Source organism: Podarcis tiliguerta, assembly GCF_965153285.1.
Source record: "Podarcis tiliguerta genome assembly, chromosome: 17".
Classification (NCBI taxonomy): Eukaryota; Metazoa; Chordata; class Lepidosauria; order Squamata; family Lacertidae; genus Podarcis; species Podarcis tiliguerta.
The window spans coordinates 20,201,035-20,228,089 of NC_139550.1; the positions used below are offsets into that span (position 1 = coordinate 20,201,035).

The following is a 27,055-nucleotide window of genomic DNA, read 5'->3' on the forward strand; positions in this document are numbered from 1 at the left end:
CTTTTCTGCATACTGTAGCTGTATCACATCATGGGACATTAAGCATATTTCAACTCACAGGACTGACTCAGTTGTGTTTGCAGATATTGAAAACAAATGTTGGAACTGGATGAATGATAGCACTGAAGCAATAACAATTTCCTAGTAGGCATGCTTGTTTAATGGATTGCATAGTCTTTTGGCTTGTAAACACTGCAATTTCTGTTGCTAACTGAAATAAAAAGATTACACACACACACACACACACACACACACTGTTAGAGTTTGGTAGCGGTCTTATTGAGTAAAGGGAACGAAAGGAAGTTGTTACAAGAAGTAGAATAACTGTTTGGCCGTAGCTGCAATGGTGTATTCACATTTGTAGGGCTTTGCTATATTGAACACAGTGGAACTTCTGAGTAGACGTGCTGCTGACATTCATGACCTAAGCCCCCATCCTGAGAACAGCCTTGTCTCCATTCAAACAATATGCATCAGGCATTATCATGTTCGAAACTGTTTTTCCTTCATGTTGCCAGATTAATTTCCAAAGGTGATGCAAAACTCGTGGGGTAGAGGCATGCAAACTTTTGAGCTTCATAGAACTCTTCACCAGCCAAATTGAATAGTTCTGTGAAGCTCTAAATACTTCAGAGAAAGCTGGTCAAATGAACTTTTCATTCCTATTCTATAGAACAAGGGTAGGGAACCTTTTTGGATCTGTGGACCAGAAACTTACCAGGCTTGTCCTCGCAGTCTCCCGATATCAGGTGATTTGGTGCATCAAAGTCCTAATGCTGGGACTTCAAAGCACCTCACTAAAACGGAGAGAGAGAAAATATCTGATTTTACAGGGGTTTCAATGCAGATCCTTTCCAGATTACAAGGGGTTTGCATGCAACCATCTAAAATGAAGGCCTCCCTTCATTTTAGCAAGGAGTTGAATGCAAATCCCTTTCATGTATCAAGAAGGGGTTTGCATTCAATCCTGCCAAATTTAGCAGGACTTATTCCCCCTGCCTATCAGCTGACATAACCCACCCATCAGAATTATGTCAGCTGATCAACTAGTGGAAATGGTGTTTAAAAAACAGCCTTGCAGTCCAAACTGGCCTGCAGGCCGGAGGTTCCTCACCTCTGCTATAGGCCAACGCATAAGCAAAAAACAATGTAGACACACAAACAGGCACACATATAGACATACCCCTCACACACTTATACATGCATAATGCTACCTGCTTTCAAATATGAGATAAGACCAAAACATCCATAGCATAAGTAATTTTTTATATTTAACTAAAGGATTATAACTGCTTGTGCACATGCAAAACACATTCTGACAGCTCTTGAAAATAGACATCAGCATGTTTTTAAAATTTAGACCACAGAGCATTGGTACCCAATTTGGACTACACCTCCCATTATCCTTGACCATTCACCATGCTCTGATGGGAGTTGCCTGAACATTTGGAGGTCCGTACATAGGCTACCCCTTCCATAGAGTTTAGGATTTGGTGAGGCAGATCTCCCCCTGTCCCCTCTTTTGCTCTAAGATTTTCCGGCTAAACGTGAGACACTTAACTGCTTTGGGCTTAGTTTGTTCCTTTTGAAGGAACCGTGCTTGCCAACTCAGACAAGGAAAGGCTTAGATAACCCAGAGATTGCTTATCAGCTGTACTGTTCATGCTATGTTTGGGACTCAGCGCTATAGAAATGAGTTAGGGAGGGAAGCAAAATGTGCATCAGTTATTATCACCATACCACCAAGCTCAGCTCTGCAAGATCAAAGAGACTTTCCTACTCTTTTAGAATTCTAATCCTTCAGTTTAAGTCATGCACTCCACAACAGTGATGGTTGGGGGGACGGGACGACCCAAACAGGCATTTAAGAATAGAATCCAAGAATAATGAGCTAGATAAGAGAAATGTGTGTTGCTTAGTTGACCTTGGTGGATCTGACAAAAATGTATATGTAACATGTATATGTAACACCCGCCTGTGGAACGCCCTCCCACCAGATGTCAAAGAGAAAAACAACTACCAGACTCTTAGAAGACATCTGAAGGCAGGCCTGTTTAGGGAAGCTTTTAATGTTTAATAGACTATTGCATTTTAATATTCTGTTGGAAGCCGCCCAGAGTGGCTGGGGAAACCCAGCCAGATGGGCGGGGTATAAATAATATTTTATTTATTTATTTATTTATTTATTTCACATACAAATAAAAGGCAAATTAATTCCTTTATCTAATTTAGTTAACAAAGCAATACTGCAGACTGATCACTCTTGATTGAACTAAATGTCAGTGGGCTTTGTTGTATATAGTTAGGAGAAAAATCTTTCTTTTTAAAAGTAATTAACAAAAGGGACATCAGATATTTTTGTCTTTGCAGGGTTAGCTGGTTTGAGGGATGTTATTATCACAGATAATAAAAAGTGGGATTTAAATTGACCACTTTTGAAGAAAATTGTAACAAAGCCACATTCCTGTGCTGTGGATTTCAGCCTCAAGCATGTTGCAGGGAAGTTAACTAACAAAGGTGATTGGAGAGTCCCTGGGGGTATCATGGATCATGTGATCCTGGTTTCAGCTCTTTGCCTGGTGATGTTGTGTCTATGAAGCGTATTTTCAGATATTCTGCATTTCTCCCAGTCTCTCAAACACATATTTATTTTCACCCCTTGTCAAGATTTTCATGGAACTGAATCTCTTGAAAGATTCCAAAAGGCCCAGTGCCCAGGGCACCTGCCCTGAGCCCAGGAAGCAATTGTTCCAGTGTCGGACAACAGCAGTAGTGTGAATCAAATATTTCAGTCTCTTTAGGTTGAAGGTGGAAAATACACTAATATACCAATTAGTGTAAAACTAAATCTTTAGTAGGATGGAAACAATATTACCGTGGAGAATAGCTTCACTGAGGCACAGGAAACTGAGGTGCTGCTCCAGAAACCTGCTAAAGGGCAGGAAATTGCAAGAAGGAAGCAGCTGGAGGGAATGACTCATGGTTTCAGTTGTCTCTGTACTCATGCACAGAGTATGGGAAACAAGCAAGACCAATCTGAGCTCTTAATATAGGGTAGCAAATAGGACCTAATAGACACTACTGACACCTAGTAGGATGAGACTTCTGACTGGAATGTAGAAATGGAGGAGTATAATCTCCAAACAGGAAGGGAAGCGGAGTTGCATTATATGTAAAGGATGTGTACACTTGTGAAGAAATCCAAAACATGAAAGGCAGATTGAGAGTACAATGGAACCTTGGGTTGCGGACAAAATTCATGACGGAGGCATGTCCACAGCCCGCAGCATTCGTAACCTGCAACATCAAACCTGTGCACGCGCGTGATGCAATTTGGCACTTCTGTGCATGCGTGAGTGGCGAAACCCAGGTGTAACCTTTTCTGGTACTTCCGGGTTTCCCATGGTCCGCAACCTGAAAACACGTAACCCAAAGGTTTGTAACCTGAGGTACCACTGTATATAGGTAAAAAATGTAGGAGAGAGATCTTACTGTGAGTGTCTGCTATAAACCCCCAAGCCAGGCTAAAGACTTGGATGATGCCTTCCTACAGCAAATTACCACTCAAAAAGGAGAGATAAAGTAGTCATGGGAGACTTCAACTACCATAATATCTGTTGGAACTCAAATTCTGCCAAGAATGAAAGGTCCAGCAAACTCCTGTCAGTTTGCATTTCTTAGTGCAGAAAGTATTGATCTCATGTGTAAAAATCTTTCCTATTCTTTCCTATTCTGATTAATTCTAGAAGCTACTAGAAGCTTCTCTGTGTGAGAGAAGCAGAGGCAGGAAGGTTAATCATTGTTTGGGTTATACCTTCTGGGAAGCTGCTTTGAACTAGTTCTCTTATCTCTATTCTGCAGAGTCATGCTGACTATAAATAATAATAATAATATCTTTATTGTCATTGCCCCCTTCGGGGACAACGAAATTACTTGGCTGCTCCATAAAAACACTAATTAAAAAATATAGTAAAATACAGCAAAGGAGATTTGATGACTTTCAAAGTCTGGGCTTCCCATTCAGGGCCGAGATCGCTCTGGAGAAGAAGCTGTTCTTAAGACGGCTCGTTCTTGTCTTCATCGTCCTGTATCTCCGTCCCGACGGCAAGAGCTCGAAGAGACAGTGACCAGGATGCGATGGATCTTTTACTATGTCCAGTGCCTTCCTATGGCACCTTGTGGCATAAATCTGCTCTAGGGTGGAGTGTGGGCAGCCAACAATGCTCTCTGCTGCCTTCACAACCCTGCGCAACCCCATACTGTCCTGGGTAGTACAGATTCCGTACCACACACATAAGCCATAAGTAAGCACGCTCTCAATGGCACAGTGATAGAAGGCAAGCAGCAGTTTCTGCGGAAGATGGTTTTTCCTTAGTATTCTCAAAAAATACAGTCTCTGCTGCGCCTTCTTCACAAGCCCCCTTGTGTTGACACTCCAGGACAGATCCTCTTGTAATTCAATGCCCAAAAATCTGAACGTTGTTACCCTCTCCACACAGACCCCATCAATCAAAAGTGGCTGGACATTGCTCTTCTGTCTCCTAAAGTCCACCACAAGTTCCTTTGTCTTCCTTGTATTTATGAGCAAGTTGTTAGCTCTGCACCACTCTGTCAGCCGCTCCACCTCATCTCTATAATCCATTTCACCCTCCCTTTCAGAGATGAGCCCAATCACGGTTGTGTCATCTGCAAATTTGACAACCCTATTACTAGGGTGAGTAGCGACACAATCGTACGTATAAAGAATATAAAGGAGCGGACTGAGTACGCATCCCTGTGGTGTTCCTATGTTAGTCTTAAGCATATTAGAGGTATAAGGGCCCAACCGAACCCTCTGGGGGCGGTCTGACAAAAAGTCCAATATCCACCCACAAAGTGATAACGGAGCCTGAGATTTACCTTTTTCTCTCTTTCTCTCTCTTTCTTTTGGTGTGATGTTTCTGTACATAGGATGCTTTAGTGTTAAGGTTTAGCCTTATTATGAGTTAAGTTATAATAAGTGCTGCAACTAGATTTTTGTATGGACTGAGCCAATCTTGATTGTATTGGATTTGATAACCATTACGTTCATTTGCCTTCAGCACAAGTAAAGCTTTGCTGAATGAAGTACTATTGCCTCTGGTCTATTTTGGGGAGCTCTGCTGAACTCTGCAACGTGTTTAAGGTTTTCCTCCCCACGTATGACACACACATGACAGTACCAACCAGTCAGCTTGACATCAGTAAAAGGAAAGGTCCTCGAACAAGTTAACTAAACAGTTGGTCTTTAAGCACTTAGAAAAGGATGCTGTGGTTACTAAGACCCAGCATGAGTTTCTCAAAAACAAGGCATGCCAGGTGAATCTCTCTCTCTCTCTTTCCCTGACAGCATTATAAGGGGAATGTTGTGGACATAGTGTATCTTGATCTCAGTACGGCTTTTGACAAAGTCCCCCGTAATATTCTTACAGAGAAGCTGAATGAGATTACTGTTAGGTGTATTTGTAGCTGCTTGACTAACCAAATGCAAAGAGTGCTTACTGCTGGTTCCTCTTCATCCTGGAAAAATTCTGCAGCTTTCTACATCCTTCCAATTCTACAGTTCTGTTATTCTATGACTCATTGCCACTTGCAAGCAAAGGGCTTTCCCCCATAGTACTTCCATAGTGTTGGGAGCTGCTTCTTTGTGAGAAATTCAACAGTAGCGCCATGAGCAACTGCATGCTGGAACAAGGTGAATGGGTTGAATTCCATGGAACTTTCCAACCCAGATTTTCACCACAGGGAAATGATTCTCGCTTGACTGAGGTAATTTGAGAAGGGGACCTGGTTATCAAAAAATACCCTAAAAATGAGCAGAACCAGCATGTATGTTAGGAAGCAGTAATGCTTTTTTGTGATGGTACTTACCAATGTGGGGAAGGAAAAAAACTGCCCATGGTGGTCAATTTTTACAAACACAGCACTTGTATCAAGATATGAGCACCTTGCTTTTTGTCTTTTTCTTTTTTTGTTTTTACTGAAAAAGGCACTGGAAAGCGGGATCAATTGCAATGATGTATGTTGCCATGACAGTATGTCAAGAAATGTCGTACCGTAATGTTTCTATCGCTTACACGTATCTTGTGTTTTGTTTTTCTTCCCCCTAGTGCTGGAGTTGGCAGGACCGGCTGTTTCATTGTAATAGATGCCATGCTGGAGAGAATAAAGCATGAAAAGACTGTAGATATTTATGGCCACGTAACACTAATGAGAGCCCAGAGGAATTACATGGTTCAAACAGAGGACCAATACATCTTTATCCACGATGCACTGCTTGAAGCAGTGACATGTGGAAATACCGAAGTGCCAGCCAGAAACCTGTATGCATATATTCAGAAGCTGACACAGATAGAAGCAGGAGAGAATGTCACAGGAATGGAACTGGAATTTAAGGTACTTTGCGTAACGGGGTTTCCCCGCGCGGTTTTACATTGAAAACTGTTACACCAGGGTGCGATGGGGGAAGTTAGACTTGATTCCAAATGGGTCTAGGGTGAGTTCATGTGCTTTGGTAGATTTCCCTATGAAGGATTAGCAACAGTCTAAATTCTAGTCGTTCTGCTAGGGGGTATAATAATAATAATAAGTTATTATTTATACCCTGCCCATCTGGCTGAGTTTCCCCAGCCACTCTGGGCAGCTCCCAATCAAGTGTTAAAAACAATACAGCATTAAATATTAAAAACTTCCCTACCCTAAACAGGGCTGCCTTCAGATGTCTTTTAAAAATAGGATAGCTGCTTACTTCCTTGACATATGATGGGAGGCCAATTCCCCAGAGCGGGGGCCACTACCAAGAAGGCCCTCTGTCTGGTTCCCTGCAACCTCATTTCTCACAATGAGGGAACCGCCAGAAGGCCCTCAGAGCTGGATCTCACTGTCCAGGCTGAATGATGGCAGTGGAGACACTCCTTCAGGTATACAGGACTGAGGCTGTTTAGGGCTTTCAAGGTCAGCACCAACACTTTGACTTGTGCTTGGAAATGTACTGGGAGCCAATGCAAATCTCTCAGGACCGGAGTTATGTGGTCCCGGCGGCCACTCTCAGTCACCAGTCTAGCTACCGCTTTCTGGATTACTTGCAGTTTCCAGGTCACCTTCAAAGGTAGCCCCAAATATACCTTTATAAGTTTGTTTTCCAAAGAGTTAGTGTTGCATTAAAGCAGGGTTCTGAAACATGTAAATTTTTTGGATGTGGGGATTCAACAGACAATAGGACAAGGACACAAGAATGCTCCTCACAGGATCAGAGCAAAGGCCTGTCTAGTCCAGCATTCTGTTCTCACAATGGCTAACCAGATTCCTGTTTGAAGCCCACAGGTTGCAATAAACCCTCTCACTCCCCAACCCCAGCAAAGGGTGTTTAGGAGCATACCTCCTGAAGCTAGTACATATCCACATTGGCTAGTAGCGTTCGACATCGCCTTCTTCTCCATTCATTTCTCTAACCCCCTTTCAAAGTCTTGTGATAGCATGTTCCATAGTTTAATAATGTGCCGTGTGAAGAAGTAATAGGAAATTATCAGTATGAGAAGGTTTGGTCTGATTAAATTGCAAAATTATGCTCTTTCTCTCTTTCCACAGCGGCTAGCTAGCTCTAAAGCTCACACTTCAAGATTCATCAGTGCCAATCTTCCATGTAATAAATTTAAAAATCGCCTTGTTAATATTATGCCATATGAATCCACACGGATATGTTTGCAGCCTATTCGAGGGGTAGAAGGGTCTGATTATATCAATGCCAGCTTTATCGATGGATACAGGTACTAAAAGGCAGTGTTTTTCTGTGTGGTAAAATAAAAAAGGCTCTTTTTTACAAATTCAGTAAGTTTTTATCGACCGACAGAAGTGGGTCAATTTCAGTGGGTCTGCTCTAACATAGTTGGACACAACCCAATGTGCTGCGCAGCTGTTTCTTCTTGCTATTGTGGCAGTCACTGTAGTACCACAGTTTCTTCCTCTACCAGTAGAGGGACGCGGGTGGCGCTGTGGTCTAAACCACTGAGCCTCTTGGGCTTGCTGATCAGAAGGTCGGCGGTTTGAATCCCCGCAACAGAGTGAGCTTCCGTTGCTCTGTCCTAGCTCCTGCCAACCTAGCAGTTTGAAAGCACACCAATGCAAGTAGATAAGTAGGTACCACTGCGGCGGGAAGGTAAACGGTGTTTCCGTGCACTCTGGCTTCTGTCACGGTGTTCCGTCGTAGCAGAAGTGGTTTAGCAATCACCTGGAAAGTGGTCTGTGGACAAACACCGGCTCCCTCAGCCTGAAAGCGAGATGAGTGCTGCAACCCCATAGTCATCTTTGACTGGACTTAACTGTCCAGGGGTCCTTTACCTTACCTGTACCAGTCAGCGAAATCAAATGTCTGTTCTCATAGGGAGAGTCGCTTTTTCTCTGCATTGCATTTCAGCATCGTTCCCTTATCAGTAAGGCTAATGCTATTGGAGAAAAGAGATATACTCTGCCTAGATCTTTTCCTATCACTGTCAGAGCAATGCAGACAGAGCAGGCACTGCAAAGGGTTCCCTGTCACAAAGGGAAAATACCGACAGGGCTTTTCCCCCAAACTGCTGTCATGTAGAGTTTTACTTGATTATCACGTGCCTGCTTCTGAAAATGGGAAGTCACAGCAATAACGGATTGATTTTCCTATAATACATGTTAAGATACTAACATATGGAAGTTTCAGTTCACTGTTCTCAAATGCTGGCAGTAAAGCAGCAAACAGATGGTACAGAAATGCAGCACAGTTACAAACAGTAGGACTCCAGCAGCTGGTTATTTAAGATACTATGCAGATACTAAATGTGTGGACTGAGCCTTTGTGGGCAAATAGCAGATTTCTACTTCTAGAAGGGGAAAGTGTGGCCATGTTTCTTGGAAAATGAACTAGCCTGCCACATTCCCATCTTTTTTTCATGACTTCAAAACTTTTCCCAATACTTTTGTGTCTTTAGAAGAGTTAACAACGACAAAAAGTGCTTTGGAGCCATAAGTCATAAGCTCAATAGACTGTGTGACAGCCAGCCTTGAATGCAAAAATGGAACTTTACCACTAAGTGTTTCCTAAGTGCTTTTTGCAACTCACAAAATTGAGCTATTAGAGTTGCATTAAAATTTAAATAAGATAAAGCCATAAATCACAATATTAACAGTGCAATTTCTTCCACAAACTTCCAAAAAACAAAACAATGCTATTGTTTGATTAAACAATCTTTAATATGTTTTTAATGTGCTTACGTTCAATAATTTACAGCTGTACATGGCTTAGAGTTGATGGTTCAGCAGAATGTTTACATTCAACAAGAGAGTCTTTGACTTGCTTGGATTGGTAAATGTTTGCCCTTATATTTTAAACTTAGGCAACAAAAAGCCTATATCGCTACACAGGGACCTTTGGCAGAAACAACGGAAGATTTCTGGAGAATGCTTTGGGAGCACAATTCAACCATCGTAGTCATGCTTACTAAACTGCGAGAAATGGGCAGAGTAAGTATGTGGCACATTTCCAGACAGTCAATGTCAAAAATTGGTTTGGCATAGGATGTGCAGCAGGAGCAAGTGATTCAGAAGAGCAATTGCTTACACAGGACCAACTATTATTGGTATATAGGCAATAGTCTTCACTTGGCATCATGGGAAGGAAGCTAATCCTCAAGGACACACATAATAAAAACCTACAAATGTATGTGACTAGCATGTCTTCATATACATACATCAACATATGATCTGGGGAGCGGCATTTCCTGTAGCTCCCAATCATGTCAAAAATATAGGCTAAGGTTTATAGAGTTAGTTCTTAAACATTGTTTCCAGGTTCCTCAATGAAAAAATTAATAATGGAGGGTGACTTTCGTTGAAAAGCACCTAGCCAGCTTCTTCTGCAATATAATGACAGGGGATTATTGGATATGTTCTGAAGTATAGAGTCAATCCATAGGGTCAACTAGTCCAAGCCCCTGTGGCTTAGTTCTCACAAACATCAGATGAGGTGCCTGTATTTTGTCTTAACAGTATCACTTCTTTAGTCTGCAGGCGAAGGCTCACATCCTGGACTGCTTCGCCATGAACATGCATGTACAGTCATACATACGTTTGCTTCAGGTTAAATCTTTCCAGGTTGTGTCCTGCAGCGACCTGGAAGTACCGGAAAGGGTTACTTCCGGGTTTCGCCGCTCGCGCATGCGCAGACACTCATGCGCAGAAGCAGCGAATCACGACCCGCAGATGCGCAGACGCGGGTTGCGTTCTGCTCATGTTGCGAACGGGGCTCCGGAATGGATCCAGTTCACAACCAGAGGTACCACTGTATACCTAAAACTAGGCATGGCAGGGAAAAGGCTAGGGTGGAACATATTCTGTTAAAAATAAATAAATGAAGGAGCATTCAGTCTTAGAAGTGGTGCAATCCAGACAAAGGTTTACCACCTCATCATCTGATGTTTGTGAGAACTAGGTTCTCTGCAAGACACTGGGATTTTAGGACTGACATTTAAGAATTCTTTGCTTTTGTTCTGCCTACCCTCAAGAATCCTGCCACTTTCAGAACATAGAAAACATATATTCAAGTACAGCAACCTCTCCTAGTTCTATGAGTAAAGACCAGGTGGATCTCTTTTGTCAAAGGAATCAAAAAGTTATGACTAAGTTGCCACCAGCTCTGGAAATTCAAGAGGCTGTGAACCAGGTTGAAATTTAGGTCATTGGTACAAAGTGACAGGAGCTGGCTCTTTCCAAAATATTTAAAATCTGTAGCCAAGTGATCATTCAAAGGAAACTCTTTCAACTATAGGTCTGAGAAAGTCAACAAATAATTCACATCGTTTTGCAATGCTAATAAATCTCTACAATATTTGTGTAAATATTAACTGTTCTATACATGGCTGGAGAAAAGATTAGTAGTTCTGCAGCTGGCTGGGAAATATTCAAATGCTTTTAAAAAGAACATTGTTGTTTTGTTTTCAGAAGACTTTGGTTTTATATCAAAATGTTTTGTTTTGCTATATTGGTATCGGTTTCAATACTTTAAAATTAAGAGTTCCTTGTCTAAATATAATTCTAAGAGCTTTAGCACGTGTACACACACACACACACAGAGAGAGAGAGAGAGAGAGAGAGAGAGAGAGAGAGGTGTTTCATCCACTATGTAAGAGTTATGTGAAGTAAAGATGCCAAGCTGCTTAACTATAGAGATGCAATTATTTGTTATTTGAAAAGCTATATGTATTTTTTAGCTAGATGATTTGAAAAGCAAACACAGTATTACATTTTAAATATAGATGGATGATAACTTTTAAGCCAGTCTTGTAATAATTTAATTTTAAGTCTTATTATTATTATTATTGCCCAGTACCTATTTTCCTGTCTCTTGCAGTTCTGGCAGTTTGTTCACAGCCTTAAACTGTGTATTTGATTATCATGTTGCTTCCTCAGATATTTGCCAGACGAATGAATCCATTATCAAAAAGAGCAATATTATACACTCATAAAACATGTGCATTGCTATTTGGACACACCCCAAATTCTATGGGCTCTTCAGACTTTTGCAACTGGAGTCCACGCAAGAACCACAAGTTTCTCTGCAAAAAGCAAAAGCTCTGCATTTCTGGCCTTCTGAGGTTGTTGTTAAAAAGTTAGTTGCTTAAGAGCTAACCCTAATGGGTGTTAAAGTTGGGATGGGAGCACTAGGGAAATCCAAGTGCTTCACATACCTAAAGCATTTGTTAGTTTTAGTGTACAACACAAGCAGGAGGAAAGAGTCTTGGAGACAAGTGGGGAAAGAATTTAGATGAATGCAGTCATAGGGTAACGGTGTTCAAGAGCTATCAGAAGAGACAAGATAAAAGAGGAAGAGAGCTGTGAACATGAAGAACAAAATGGGCAACAGCAAGAAAGAATTGTTTCAAGCAAACCCGGTAAAGGCAGAATGAGGGTGAGAAGTGAAGATACATAGGCTGCTGCAGTTCAAGTACAGCGGATGCTCAGGTTGCAAATGTGATCCGCGCACGATGCACGTTCACAATCCGCAGCTGCGTGTCTGCACATGCGCGGGGAGCGATTTGGTGCTTCTGCGAATTCACAAAGCACGATTTAGTGCTTCTGCGCATGTGCGACCCCCAAAACACAGAAGTAACCCATTCTGGTACTTCCGGGTTTCGGCGGGTCCGTAACCTGAAAAAATGCAACCTGAAGTGTCTGTAACCCAAGGTGTGACTGTACTTGAGTTTGTTAATTAATGGCAGAGCTGTGATTGGTGGTAGCTTTGAGGGACAAGGGAGAACTGGGAGGAGATCCTGGATGAGGAGGGTGGGCTTTTGCTTGGTTGTCCTGGCACCAGTGCAGAGGGACACGGGTGGCACTGTGGGTTAAACCACAGAGCCTAGGACTTGCTGATCAGAAGGTTGGCGGTTCGAATCCCCGCGACGGGGTGAGCTCCCGTTGCTCGGTCCCTGCTCCTGCCTACCTAGCAGTTTGAAAGCACATCAAAGTTCAAGTAGATAAATAGGTACCAGTCTGGCGGGAAGTTAAACGGCATTTCCGTGCGCTGCTCTGGTTCGCCAGAAGCGGCTTAGTCATGCTGGCCACATGACCCGGAAGCTGTACGTCCGCTCCCTCAGCCAATAAAGCGAGATGAGCGCCGCAACCCCAGAGTCGGCCATGACTGGACCTAATGTTCAGGGGTCCCTTTACCTTTAACTGGCACCAGTGGCGGAGGAAGGGGGAGTGGTGGGGGCAGGCCACCCCAGGTGTTACCACTGAGGGGGGTGACAAAATGCCGGGCGGCACTCACTGCGGCCTCTGGCGCATGCAGGCTCTGCACTGCCCAAACGGTCCACCCGCTGCCTCCCCTCCCCAGCGGCTGAGTGGGAGTGTGGCTGAGTGGGAGGAGGCAGGCAGACTCCCGAGGCCCCACCCTCAAGTGGCTTCCTCCGCCACTTCCCGGCACATTTCACTGTGGAAGCCTGTGCATGTCTATTCAGAAGCAAGTCCTCTCGTTTTCAGGGGGGGCTAACTCCCCGGTAAATGTTCAACCTTCGATAACTACTGTATTTTTTTGTATATAATGCGCCCCCTATTTTGAGGGACTTCAAATTAAGAAAACGGGGGGGGGGGGTGCTGTTTCGCAACTTTAACCTGTTGCAGGGTCTTAGCCAGACCCAGTTCAACATAGCAGAGCATACGCAGACTTCCAGAAGCAATCAGTTGCAGGCAGGAAGGAGACGCTGCTACCAGTAACTTGGTTACTTAAAGGGGTTTATTATTTACAGCAGACTTCAAGTTACAGTGGTACCTCGAGTTACATACGCTTCAGGTTGCAGACTCCGCTAACCCAGAAATAGTACCTCGGGTTAAGAACTTTGCTTCAGGATGAGAATAGAAATCGTGCTCCAGCGGCACGGTAGCAGCAGGAAGCCCCATTAGCTAAAGTGGTGCTTCAGGTTAAGAACAGTTTCAGGTTAAGAACGCCTCCAGAACAAATTTAGTACGTAACCCGAGGTACCACTGTACTATATACATGAACAGAAGCAGATCTTAACTAGCTCTCTCAACAAACTCCAAACGACTCTGAGAACATCATACTGACCAACAAACTATCCAGTCAGGGAAGGGGGGGAATGAAGGAAATTGCTCGCCCAATGAACTACGCTGCCACTCGCACACATTGCTAAAGCCACCTATTGTGCGTCCCTTCGCTGTCAGAAGCTGCTAATAGCCCGCCCTATTGCCTCAGCAGCACCCAATCATCAACAGCCCTTGCCGCAGCCACCAATAACACGCCGACAAGCCGCTGACAATCTCAGGCTCGCGACACAAACCTATCACAAGTTCCCCCAATGCACTATACGTGTATAAGACGACCGCCATTTTCAAACATTGTTTTTTAATTTAAAAAACCCCTGCTGTTATACACAGAAAAGTACGGTAAGTGTGATTTTTCCAACCTCCTTGGAAGATAGATTGGCATGGAAATCTAAACAAATGAATTGTCTCATTTCCCCCCACCTTGCAGGAAAAATGCCACCAGTATTGGCCAGCAGAGCGCTCAGCCAGGTATCAGTACTTTGTGGTGGATCCCATGGCAGAGTACAACATGCCGCAGTACATCCTAAGGGAGTTCAAGGTCACAGATGCCAGGGTAAGTTCAGCAGAACTGCTGTAGGTCCAGTTGCCTGATACTTCAAAGTGATACATCTTTGCTTCCCCCCACCCCTCCAACCACACGCCAGCGCTCAGGGTTGTTTTCAACATTGTGCTAACTTACTGTAATCACTCAGACATCACAAGGATTTTTGCTTCACAATGCAACTTTCCCTCCTCCCCCTGTGTGTCCCCCGATTTATTCTAGGGTTTTCTGCACACGCACACCCCAAGCAGTTTTTAATAATAATAATAAATAATTTTTATTTATACCCCGCCCTTCCCAGTTCAGAAAACCGGGCTCAGGGCGGCTAACAACAAATTTAAAACACTTAATTGATGCAACAAGAAAACAGCATAAAATATGAATAACAATAAATTCAGAATTCAAAAATCAATTTAGGGGGGAAATCCATCCAATAAACATTGGATGATCACCAGGGCTAGCTGGCTAAATTTGTCCTATTTGGGCCAGCGAGGAGATCAGGGGAGAATTAGCTGGGGAGAATTTTAGGGGAAGGGGGACAGAGGAGGGAGAAGGGTAAAGTCCAATTGAGCTAACAGTAAGGGACCTGGGTGGCGCTGTGGGTAAAAGCCTCAGCGCCTAGGACTTGCTGATCGAAAGGTCGGCTGTTCGAATCCCCGCAGCGGGGTGCGCTCCCGTTGCTCGGTCCCAGTGCCTGCTAACCTAGCAGTTCGAAAGCACCCCCAGGTGCAAGTAGATAAATAGGGACCGCTTACTAGCGGGAAGGTAAACTGCGTTCCGTGTGTTGCGCTGGCTCGCCAGATGCAGCTTGTCATGCTGGCCACGTGACCCGGAAGTGTCTTTGGACAGCTCTGGCTCCCTGCCTCTAGAGTGAGATGAGCGCACAACCCTAGAGTCTGTCAAGACTGGCCCGTACTAGCAGGGGTACCTTTACCTTTACCTTAATCCTTACAGTTTGCTTGCATACTGCCCTTGGTTTCCTGATGTACCCAGAAACCAAACTGTGCCTTGGTCCGAGACCTGCCAGCTTCCCATGGGAACAGAGGCCTCCTTCTTGTATTTTCCATCTATATCAGGCTTCCTCAAGCTTGGCCCTCCAGATGTTTTTGACCTGCAACTCCCATGATCCCTAGCTAGCAGAACCAGTGGTCAGGGATGATGGGAATTGTAGTCTCAAAACATCTGGAGGGCCGAGGTTGAGGAAGCCTGATCTATATCCACCTTGGTGATTCTATTTTCAAGCCAACAATGGATCCTATAGAACTGTGTATCTGTGTATTGTGCAAAAAGAGGAGGGGGAGAGCAGGTCTGGATGGTTATGTATACCCGATACATTTAAAACACTTTTTTCTGCCAAAGAATCCTAGGAACTGAAGTTTACCCCTCACAGAGCTGCAATTCCCAACACCTTAACAAATTTAAGTAACAGGTAAATTGCCAGTTCTATTGATTTGAGTGCGTCTATTTTATGCTCTGGGTTAAACCACAGAGCCTAGGACTTGCTGATCAGAAGGTAGGTGGTTCGAATCCCCGCAACAGGGTGAGCTCCCATTGCTTGGTCCCTGCTCCTGCCAACCTAGCAGTTCGAAATCATGTCAAAGTACAAGTAGATAAATAGGTACCACTCCGGTTCCGTGCGCTGCTCTGGTTCACCAGAGGTGGCTTAGTCATGCTGGCCACATGACCTGGAAGCTGCACGCTGGCTCCCTCTGCCAATAAAGCAAGATGAGCGCCACAACACCAGGGCCGGCCACAACTGGACCTAATGGTCAGGGGTCCCTTTACCTTTACTTAAGTCTGGATCCAACCAATGAATTTTTTGTAATGGAGCACAGTTAACTGATCAGAAGACCAAAATGCTATTCACCTTTTCCCTTACTCAATCTGTCGTCTCCCAATACTTTTTAAAGGAATTGTCTCCACTTAAGGCTTTAAATACGTTGTTGTTTTGCAACAGCCCTTTAGGTTGTGTGAGCTGGAAGGTTAATGTGGTGTGATTTAAAAACTGCAGAGCAAATGGCATTCTTAAGGGAAGCTTGACAAGGTTTACACATTATAATTTGATTCCTGGCATAGCTTATTCCTCGGCGTTCTAATCTGTCTGCAGAGAAGAGCTACGCGGCCGTGACCCTGACGGGCTAATTTTCATTTTGCATTCCTTATCTGAACAGCTGAGTCGGAGGTTCGGTGCTGATATAAGATTAACTGTATATAAACATTTTTATAGGCCTGGCTCAAGCCATTTTCAAGCTGTGATTTGTAACACTTCACACTCGATGGCAGGATAAACCCCCTACCCATCTCCATTTCTGGAAGCCCTGTAGCAATAACGTTGATTAGAGAAACCTAACAGAGTGTTGCGCGTACAAGGGACAAAAATGCCTCTCCGTTAAAAACTCTAGCTCAGCTTCCTAAAACTCTGAGCCTTCCCTCGGCTCAAAAGGATTGCTGCTTTTTGCTGCTGCTATTAAAAGTTGGCTCAAAGAAGATATACTGTGGGGACACAGAGAATGCAGCCACATGGGAGAGTTCCTAAACCCAGCCGTTAAATCATAGGAAACTCAAGTTTGAAAGTGCAAAATCTAATATAGTAGTTGTCATTGCGCGTGCTCCAGCCAGAGTTAGGCTCTTTTGCTTCCATTGTTACCAACAGGACAGACTTACAGCTGGCATTCAGGCTGAACCAGTACCATGCCTGCCTTTAACTTCAAATTGCAAAATACAACCATCCAGATATTGGCAGGCAATTACAACACAGTACACCTATATTTACCATTTATACTAACTGGTGGTGTATTTTGCTGCTGGCATTGACCTTTAAAGCCCTAAATCATTTTGGACTTGGTTACTTGAAGTTCACCACGACGAGGGATACTGAATCCCTACCCCAACTGCTGGAAATTCTTTTGCATCCCATTCTGACTTTGGCCAGGGGGTGGGTCCCAGCAGACATTGTCCAAGAAGTTTCAAGCTTGATTCCTTTTTAAAAAATAAAGCTGTGAAGGCAGATATTTGTCCTTGAGTTGAATTCTGCACATCGTATGTATATATATTTTCTAAAATAGGAGGTGCCAGCCTATTTGGACCACTGGGAAATTTGGAATTTTGATGAAGCCACATGGGTGCTAGTTAAAACATGGCTGCTATGGTGATGTGGCATACCACAAAATGGCTGCCATGTTTAAAAGAGAAGAAAAAGAGAGGCAACCACAAAATTGAGTAGGCATGTCTCCCATCAATGAGGGGGAAAGAAACAAAAAATCAGCCACCGTCTTGATCTCTCTCTCCTCTGTTCAAAACAGAAGGGAGAAGAGGTCCAATTCTGGTATCCAACAAAATGTGGACTGTTTTAGGTGAAAATGTGTCATGTAGTTGAGGCCAAACCCATGCAGACAGGAACTGAGCATGAACAGTGTTCGAAACTCTCGTTGTTCTAGGCGCATTTTGCGACAGGGAATTTCATTAGGGAAAGCAGTTTCTGAGCTCTGAGTACAGTACTGCACCTAAGATTTCAGATTAAAACTGCAGAGTGGAAGGAAAGGGGTACCTCCCCCCCCTTACTTCCAGCTACTCTCTGAAAACTGGAGAAGAGACCCTCTTAAAAATATTAGGGGGGTGGGCAGGGGAAGGTCTAGAGCATGTGAAAAATGAACATAATATTTTAGCTGCAGTTCATTCATTTTTAGCTTTGTATTCTTACAAAAAAAGCGCACCTAGACATGCCATTGTTGCGCCCATAACCTAAGTTTAAGGTGCCATTTAGCTCCTAGCTTTCATGTCTCAGTTTCTAACACTGAGCATGAAGAGGAAACAGACATTTGTGTACTGTGGATTCCTGAACGGCTATTTACTGAGTGTTTTTGAGGTTGCTATAGGAGTTACTAGTAAAAGAAGTGGCACCTGTGAGCACCACATGCAGTGGCGTAGCGTGGGTTGTCAGCACCCGGGGCAAGGCAAGTAATTTGCGCCCCCTAACCCGGGGCAAGGCAAGTAATTTGCGCCCCCCCCCCCGCTGCACTGTCCCTCCCCCAGATAGTCCCTCGCTCTCTCTCCGCACCGCACCCTCCCCTCCACAGTGGGCGGCGACCTTGCGGCTCAGATCAGATTCGCACAGCCAGCACTGCAGTGAGAGAGAGTGAGTGAGCCAGGTAGGGGCAGAGAGCTGCGAGTGCGAGCGCCCCCCCCCCGAAGTTGCGCCCGGTGCGGCCGGCCCCCCTGCACCCCCCACACTACGCCACTGAGTCTATGCACAGATCTATAGGGACAAGCTGTGCACACCTATAGGAACAGGATTCCCATCTCTCAACTTACAAGAAGGAAAATCAATACTTATTATTATGGCTGTTTTCACTCCTTTTTTGCACACATCTGGCAGCAACAATGTAATGTTGTGAGCCGTAAACAATAACTGAAGAATCTAGATTGGTGAAAGTAGCTCTGCGTTTATTCCTACCTTCCAGTTTGAATTACAGTGTAATGTATCCCATAATTACTTCCCACTTTCTGCTTTGCACTTGCACCCTGTGTTAACGATCAGGGTCAACAAAATGGGACAGTTGCACACAGCACTTCTATAGCAATGATATCTGTGAGAAACACTTTCTATACTGCGCAGAACCTCTTTCAAAGGCATCTGATTTTATCTATAAAGAGATAGAAACACAGATGGTCACCTAGTTCTTAGGGCTAGTCAGAGAATGGACTCAATTAACTGTTTTAATCAGACAGCTGCCCAAAGGTGTTTGTTTGCATGCAATGAAAATAGCAATACTTTGTTGTTGCTTTGCCTGTCCAGTGAAGACGTAACTAAAAAGCCTAAACTCCTTTGTAGCTGCAGAGGATACAATCTAAAGGTGTTAATATATTCTTGGCATTCCTTTAGTGACTGCCATAAATGAGATCTCGTTAAATTTCAGGACAGACTGTTCGTCATGCCAGTAGTGTAAGAGCAGAGTCGATTTCTAGGCAGTTTTGGGGCTAGCTTACTGCCATCGCACAGTCTTTTTGGTGTCAGCCTTAAATAACATGTAAGTTATTAAAGCAAGATAGAAATGTCTTTTATAGATATTTGTTCTGGCCTTTCATGACACGCAGGGCTGGAATTTCTCAAAAGCCAGTAGGCACTAAGTTATTAACCCAAAATACCTTGAGAAGAGAGACGTATGCCATCGATCTTTTTAGTTGACAAAAATTAGTACACCGTGACGCTAAACATTTCTGCTGGCACAGTTGCTCGCAGTGAAAGTGTGACGTTGGAATGGGATTGCGATTTGTGAAGTAACTTGCTGGCATTGCAGGTTTCACAAGCTTTGCTGCCTGTCCGCTTCTAGTAAATTGCTGCCATTTCCTCTTAAGTAAAAGGCACTTTCAACAAACCAAAAGCGCTCCGTGGTTCAAGAACATCTCAGCAGAATGCTACAAACTGAATAATGGCTCCGGTGTCTTTGACAATTATCCACATGACTGTAGTACTTAGCCACCGAGTGCTTTAATCAGGCAAAAGAGAAGTCTCTGCTATTTAAAATATTTGAGATGAACAAGATGAGTTATAGGTCTGCATCAGGGTAAACCAAGCCTATAATTTTTCATTGGGCTTTGCTGATTTCGGTGATTGTAAACGCCTCCTCCTCCTCCTGCATGCATCATTGCTGAAGGATGTACCTGTGGAATTTGACAGAAAATGAAAGCCTCCTCGAGGAATGGCATCAACTAAGTTATCATTTTGTTTGGGTTCATTATTTTAAGCAACCTATATTCACCTCCATGTCAAGGCAATCATAGCTGAATGCTTTGGTTGGGGTATAATTATTCTCCCCACCCCCCTTGCCTCCAGCTTCCAAGCTGCTGTATCGGAATTCCCATAATCATTGAGGTTATTCATTGGTTTCATTCTGCAAGAAAAAAAAAAAAGGGCCGTTTTAAGAGATTGGCATCTGGCAATAGCTTCCCGCCTCCTCCTCTCCTGTACAGTTATAGCTCACAGGCACAGTGACATGGCATCTGGTGTTCTTCTCCTACCATGGCAGGAAAGTAGAGACATTCAGGAAGTCTGAAGTATCCGGAAGGCATGAAGGTTAACAGCAATAGCTCAATTTGTGTCACTTCTATTAAATGTCGGCGCTTGCACAGATTGACAACGTGCGAAAACGAGCAAGCGCAGCAATTGTGATCAGGCCCTTCAGTGATCTCCTGCATTGTGCACATACTTACGCCAGCAATGTCAGAAACACAAAAATAGGCAGTCTGAATCTGGCACTGAGGCCTGCAAGAGTTTTGTGCTAGGTGCAAAATAGTTTATTCTCTTTATTTTCTATAATTTTTTAATTAAAATTTTCTGTTTTACGTTTTAGAATATTCATTTCAACAACCTTAAAATGTCAATGACTTCCCTTCTTCTCTTCCCATGGCTCATTTTGCATAACATAAATCCCTGCATATTTTACATAAACTAAACCATTCAGCATTCCATTATTACATCCATCAAAACTTACTTACACCGTTGAATTTATCTGAATGCTGCCAATGTTTTCAAGTGTACACAATTTCCCCCATATGTATTTTCCAACCTTCTTTAAAGATATGTTCTCCCTGTTCTTTTATTCTATATGTTAGGTCCGCAAGCTGCGCATATTCCATTAATTTAGCAAAATTTAGGCCACAACTTTATTGGTTAAAGAATGTGAGCGGAATTGGCTTAGGCACTGGCATCAACAGACTATATCTGACTCCTGCCCGCTTGCAGGAAGTCTGGTAAGAGTAAACCACCTGTAGGGGGAGCCCCGCCAATGCGGATCGACTCAAGCCCCCCTGGGTTCCTGCTGGGGTCGTGGCATGGCCCTAGCCCCTCCCTGGGCTTCGGACGAGATCCACACCCCCAGATTCCTTTAACGGGATACCCTTACGCATGGAGGGGCAGGTGATGGCCGCACCTCCCCTCCCCCCTCACATCGCTATTCCAGTGCCTAACCACCAAACGTTACAAAGTTGTGGTGATTGCTACGAGGTAGGCGAAAGTCAAGTGGCTGGTGCCAATTGTGGACTCATAATCTGGTGAACCAGGTTCGATTCCCTGCTCCTCCACATGCAGCTGCTGGGTGACCTTGGGCTAGTCACACTTCTCTCTGAAGTCTCTCAGCCTCACTTACCTCACAGAGTGTAAAGGAGATTGTTAGCCACTTTGAAACTCCTTAGGGTAGTGATAAAGCGGGAGATCAAATCCAAATCCAAACTCAATTTGCCAAGTGGAAAAAGTCCTACCAGGCCCCTCAACAGCAACAACTGAAGTCCATAGCAAGGCCAGGGACCCTACCTAAAAGAGGGCGGGAGATCCGCGGTGTGGGGCTGAAAGAGGAGCTTCCAGAGTCATGCCACAGTTTAAATGGGCTCCAGCCATGCCCCCACAGTGCCCTGATTGGCCGCCTGGCAAATGGTGTGACCGGGTCACCCTCAGTTTGACGCATGATGCCTACCCAACACCACACTGAGGCTGGACCGGGTCCTGGTGGCCCCAGCACAACCCAGTACTGGTAGGGATTAAAAAACAGGAATGAGCACTTTCCAGTCCCCCTTGGCAAAAGATGCAGCCTATGAAAAGAGAGGGACACATTTGAAAGAGTGCTAGGGAAGAAGAATCTAGTAGCCAAGCCGGAGGCGTTTAGTTAGCTATAAAGAGAATTTGGGTTTTGTTGGCACTGCAGCCATGCCAATGCCTTCCATTGCACCAGAAAGAAGGGGAAAGTCCCACTTAACTAGCTCACAGTTTCCTTGTCCCTTAAAGACTCTGTTTTTCCAGGATTTAAATGTCAGAGAACATCCTTTCCAATCCAGGGAGCAATTTGAGTATCACTGCGGTCAGTGAAATTGCATTCTTATGTCAGTGTGGTTTTGCCAACTGCAAAACGACAAGGAAAACACAAGCCTCGTCAGCATTGTCTCAGAAGTGTTTTCACTCCTTTTGCTCATTGTGGGTTATTTTTCTCTTTGCTAGTTGGTTCCCTCCCCCCCCCCCCAAAAAAAAATACCTTGTTTTCTGCCTTACTGTGTTGCATATCCTATATGTGTTTATTTCATTCAAGGACGGCCAGTCTCGGACGGTGAGGCAGTTCCAGTTCACCGATTGGCCTGAGCAAGGAGTGCCAAAGTCCGGAGAAGGGTTTATCGATTTCATAGGCCAAGTTCATAAAACAAAAGAGCAGTTTGGGCAAGATGGGCCAATCTCGGTTCACTGTAGGTAAGTAACCATCACCCTCAGATGCCATTGAGGAGATGAAAACTGATGAAATGATTTGACAGAATGGTAATTTGGGCTGGGGGGATGCAAATTAAGAGTGGAAGCTGTATAGTGCTGTCAGCGGCAGAGCAAGCTGATCGGGCGCCTGGGGTGGCGCACGTGCCCTGCATCCAGGGGTGGGACAAACCAGGGCATGACACTCTGCAGGACCTCCAGTGAGTCTGCCTGCCTCCTTCCACTCAGCTGCCCTACAGCTGGGGGGGGGGGAGGCAGTGGGTGGACCGTTTGGGGCAGCGTGAAGCCTGCGGGGGCCCAAGCCACCACGTCACTCCCAGGAGAGATGTGTGGCTTGCGCATGCTGCAGGCCCCGCAGTGAGTGCCACCCGGCATTTTGTCACCCCCCTCAGTGGTGACACCTGGGTAGGCCCACCCCCACTGCACCCCTTTCCTTCACCCCTGAGTGCTATAATCCAGGAGGTCCTGAGTTCAAATCTCACCCCATTCTCCCATCTCTTTGGGGAAGTCTCCCATCTTCCTGTTTAGGGAAGTTTTTAATGTTTGATGTATTTATCGTGTTTTTAATATTCTATTGGGAGCTGCCCAGAGTGGCTGGGGAAACCCAGCCAGATGGGCAGGGTATAAATAAATCATCATCATCATCATCATCATTATCTACAGTATGGGGACGATAATCATACTGAACTGCTTTTCATAATAGGATTGCCCCCTCCTGCAATAAAAGCCATCCCAAAGATTTTTATGTATACTAAATGCTTTTCTAGATTGTATAAGAAAAATGAAGTAGAAGGAGCATCCATTTCTCAATTTATCCCTATGTGTTTCAGTCGTTACAGGCTACTTTCGTTAGCCACCATTACAATTTTCTACAGCAGCCAGGCCATTCCCTCAATTTGGCAGCCAGGAAGGGCTGTTTCTCTGTGGCATAAACTTGTGGTCTGCAACCAATAACACAAATATTTTAACCGAAACAAGAAAAGGTGCCCTTGCCAGATGATTCCAATCCTTTATTGCATTGATTCTTTGGACTTTGCCATATTCATGAAAATAGTTTTATCCTGCTATTGCAATTGGACTAACAAGCTTGCCTTTTTATTTGCTTGTTGGAAAGAACACGTTTGGAACAAACATTTATAAGTGTTGTGGTTTCTATTTATAATGGCCATTCTGTATTTGATTAAAAACTAAGAATCCCTTCAAATCATTCCGCAATATCCAACACTTCATTTCCAAATCCATTTCAGCTTGTCAAATAACGATCACCTTGCAATCTACAGTTGCCGTGTAAAGATATTTATGGAGCATCGAAGGTTTGTGTGCATATGACATACTGTTTCTGCAGCTCAGCAGTCAGCCAAATTATTCACTTTTCTTTTTCCCTTCTTCAGTGCCGGTGTTGGAAGGACCGGAGTGTTCATAACCCTGAGCATTGTGTTGGAAAGAATGAGATACGAAGGTGTTGTAGATATCTTCCAGACTGTCAAAATGTTAAGGACGCAACGGCCAGCCATGGTACAGACAGAGGTAAGAATAACTTGTCATTCTTCCACGTATTCTACAGAGATACACACACACACATACACAGTGGTACCTTGGTTTAAGAACAGCTTATTTTTTGAACAACGTGGATTAAGAACACTGCAAACCTGGAAGTAGGTGTTTTGGTTTGTGAACTTTGCCTTGGAAGCAGAACATGTTCTGCTTCCTGTTGAGTGTGTTCCATTTGTAAATTGAGTCCCCCGCTGCTATGGGAAAGCACACCTTGGTTTAAGAACGGACTTCCAGAACGGATTAAGTTCGTAAACCAAGCCACCACTGTATAGGGGGGCTGGGATAACTCAAAGTTGTGTGTTTGAGCCCCTGCATTGCAAAGGGTTAGACTAGATGACCCTCAACTCTACAGTTCTATGATTCTAGGATACACACACGCACACATTGGTAGCTATAGAATAAGTGAAATAATGAGAAATGGTCAAAACCATGTTTTCTTTCTTTGTTTGTTGTTGGCTGCACTTTACTATCCCTTAACTTTCATTGAACTGAATGTTGTTTGTGGCAGAGTGAAGCTTTGCCACAAATGGTGGGGCATCAGGCAGGAAGTGCAGTGGGGATAAAGATGTGCTATACCTTGTAGCATGCTCTCCCCAGGAAAGCTCACCTGTCCCCATCATTACATATATTCAGGTGCCATATATTCTTATAGCCTTTGGTTATAACTATCCAGGGTGTTTTTTCATGGGTGGGCTGTTTTAATCTAATAGGAACATTTATTTTTATTTTTTGCTGGCTTTAATGTGTTTCTTTGTTTTTCTTCAAATGTTGTAAGTCCCTTTGAGTTGCCATGGCAGAAAAGCCATGAACGAATAATTATTAGTAAGAATGAATTGCTTTCTACACAAGCATCTCAAGGCGATGTACAGTAAAAATAGCAAAAGAAGAAGTTAAAAACACAAAAGGGTGTGTACACGCACACAAAATTGACATCCATTGCAGAGACCCATTCATCCAGCTGGAAATGCATTTGCTTGCAGTCCAGTGACTGGTTGTATTAGCAGAAGGGAAGATTGTTGGTTGTTTTTCTGTGTGTGAGAAAGAGAGAGAGTTTTAAAAAAATAAAATAAAAAATATCCTCTTGATATTCTCTTAATGCTCTCCCATAAGCCTCCCCATTTATTCAGCCCCTGATAAAAAGCCATTGCCAGCTCCTCTCCCTTTCTCAGCCACAGAAACAGAGAAAGAATGGAACGGACAGTCAAATGTCCTGCCAAGCAGCTATTGCCTTTCTTCAGGAGAACTCATTTGACCCTGGAACTGGAGCTGGAAAAGAGGGAGTGAGAGGAGGAACCTGGAGGACACTCTGTTTGTGGAAGAGAGTGTGCATATGTTCTCTGGGTTCAGCTCTGGCACTGAAAATAAGATTGCGTGTCGAGGTCCCCAAGCCACCCCGAAATAAATCACATTTCACACAGAATTTTTGCTTAAGGTTTTTGGCATAATTTTGGCCACAACTTTATTAAAATACATAAATGTGAGTGGTTGCTTAGGCATTGGTTACGACTATCTGTCCCCGCCCCGGGACAGAACTGACTTTCGGATTCCAGCAAAAGCCAGTAAGAGAAAACAATATTGGGGGTAAAATGGAGCTGGGCACCAAACCCTCATCTCTCCCTGCATGCTCCCAGTGGCTTGTGCGGCCCAAGCCCCTTGCCAGGGATTTGGACGAAAGCATGGTGAGCCCCTGGATACCTTTGCAGCGGTAGCATTGGAGGGGCACGCACAGCCAATCCTTACCCCTCCACCAACCAATTTTTAAGCAATGTCTAACCGCAACTTACAAGTTGTGATGATTTGCTACGCAGTAGGCAAAAAACCAGGTACGTGGGTGGCGCTGTGGGTTAAAGCCTCAGTGCCTAGGGCTTGCCGATCGAAAGGTCGGCGGTTCGAGTCCCTGCGGCGGGGTGCGCTCCCGCTGTTCGGTCCCAGCGCCTGCCAACCTAGCAGTTCGAAAGCACCCCTGGGTGCAAGTAGATAAATAGGGACCGCTTACTAGCGGGAAGGTAAACGGCGTTTCCGTGTGCGGCTCTGGCTCGCCAGAGCAGCTTCGTCACGCTGGCCACGTGACCCGGAAGTGTCTTCGGACAGCGCTGGCCCCCGGCCTCTTTGAGTGAGATGGGCGCACAACCCTAGAGTCTGTCAAGACTGGCCCGTACGGGCAGGGGTACCTTTACCTTTACCTTTTAGGCAAAAACCAAATGGCACCAGCCAATCTGCCAGATGGACAACATTCCTACCAGGCCCCTGCCCCAAAAGCAGACGACCCCATGACAGGCAAAGCAAGGGCAAACACAAGAGCCCTAAATTAGGGAGGGTGGACAGGTGATCCGATGCACACAGCGAAAGTGAACGCTCAATGCTGCATGCCCTGTATATAAAACCTTTGGTCCATCCCACAAATTGGCAACGTCAAAATTTCCCCAGTAACCCAAACAGCCCAATCACTGCCAATGGGCATCTAAACGATTCCATCCAGCAACAGAGGAGTGGCCTGTCAGACCCCACCACAACACGTGCTCTCCATGAAGGAGAACACGCTTTGCTGGACAGAGCCCCGCAAGTATAACCTTGGGTGGGAAGAGGAGCCTGCCAGTACCGGCAAAGGGGATGAAGGAAGATGGTTGTGGAAAATGATGCAGTTTGCAAGACAATTGTTAGAAAGAGGATGGGAAGGAAATCTGGTAAAATCCAATTTTACAGGGCAAAAGCATTGAGATTGGTGCTGTTCAAGGTCTGCGCAGATTAGCTGGGAATGCAAACAGCTGCAAACACACAGTAAAGTCCAGTATGGGCAAGCACACAGTGCCGGATTTATGTATAAGCTAGACAAGCTACAGCTTAGGGCCCCACTCTGTTGGAGGACCTCAAAAAAATTAAAGGGAAAAAAACTGGATGTACATTTCCAAAATATAAGATAAAAAACAAATAAAATAAAACCTACATACAGCAACAGTGTTTTGTGTTGTGTGGGCTCCTGTGATGTAAGTCATGGGCCCGCCTGCTAGCCTGCTCCCTAAAATATCACTGGTTTGCTCATTTCCATATATAGGGTGCCTACATTCTGCATGGACTGGTTATTTTGTTATGTGCAAATGGCTTTAGATACC

General features: G+C 44.4%; 1 protein-coding gene across 12 annotated transcripts in view; it reads left to right on the top strand.

Moving 5' to 3' along the window:
- PTPRD (protein tyrosine phosphatase receptor type D) overlaps positions 1–27,055 on the top strand; it is a 1,386,996-nt gene that overhangs the window by 1,355,700 nt on the left and 4,241 nt on the right. For all 12 annotated transcript variants that reach the window (XM_083419250.1, XM_083419244.1, XM_083419248.1 and 9 more), the window contains 6 exons: positions 6,129–6,414; positions 7,606–7,784; positions 9,384–9,510; positions 14,033–14,158; positions 22,222–22,376; positions 23,783–23,918. In XM_083419250.1, the coding sequence (XP_083275376.1) occupies positions 6,129–6,414; positions 7,606–7,784; positions 9,384–9,510; positions 14,033–14,158; positions 22,222–22,376; positions 23,783–23,918 (1,009 nt within the window). The remainder of the gene's footprint in view (positions 1–6,128; positions 6,415–7,605; positions 7,785–9,383; positions 9,511–14,032; positions 14,159–22,221; positions 22,377–23,782; positions 23,919–27,055) is intronic.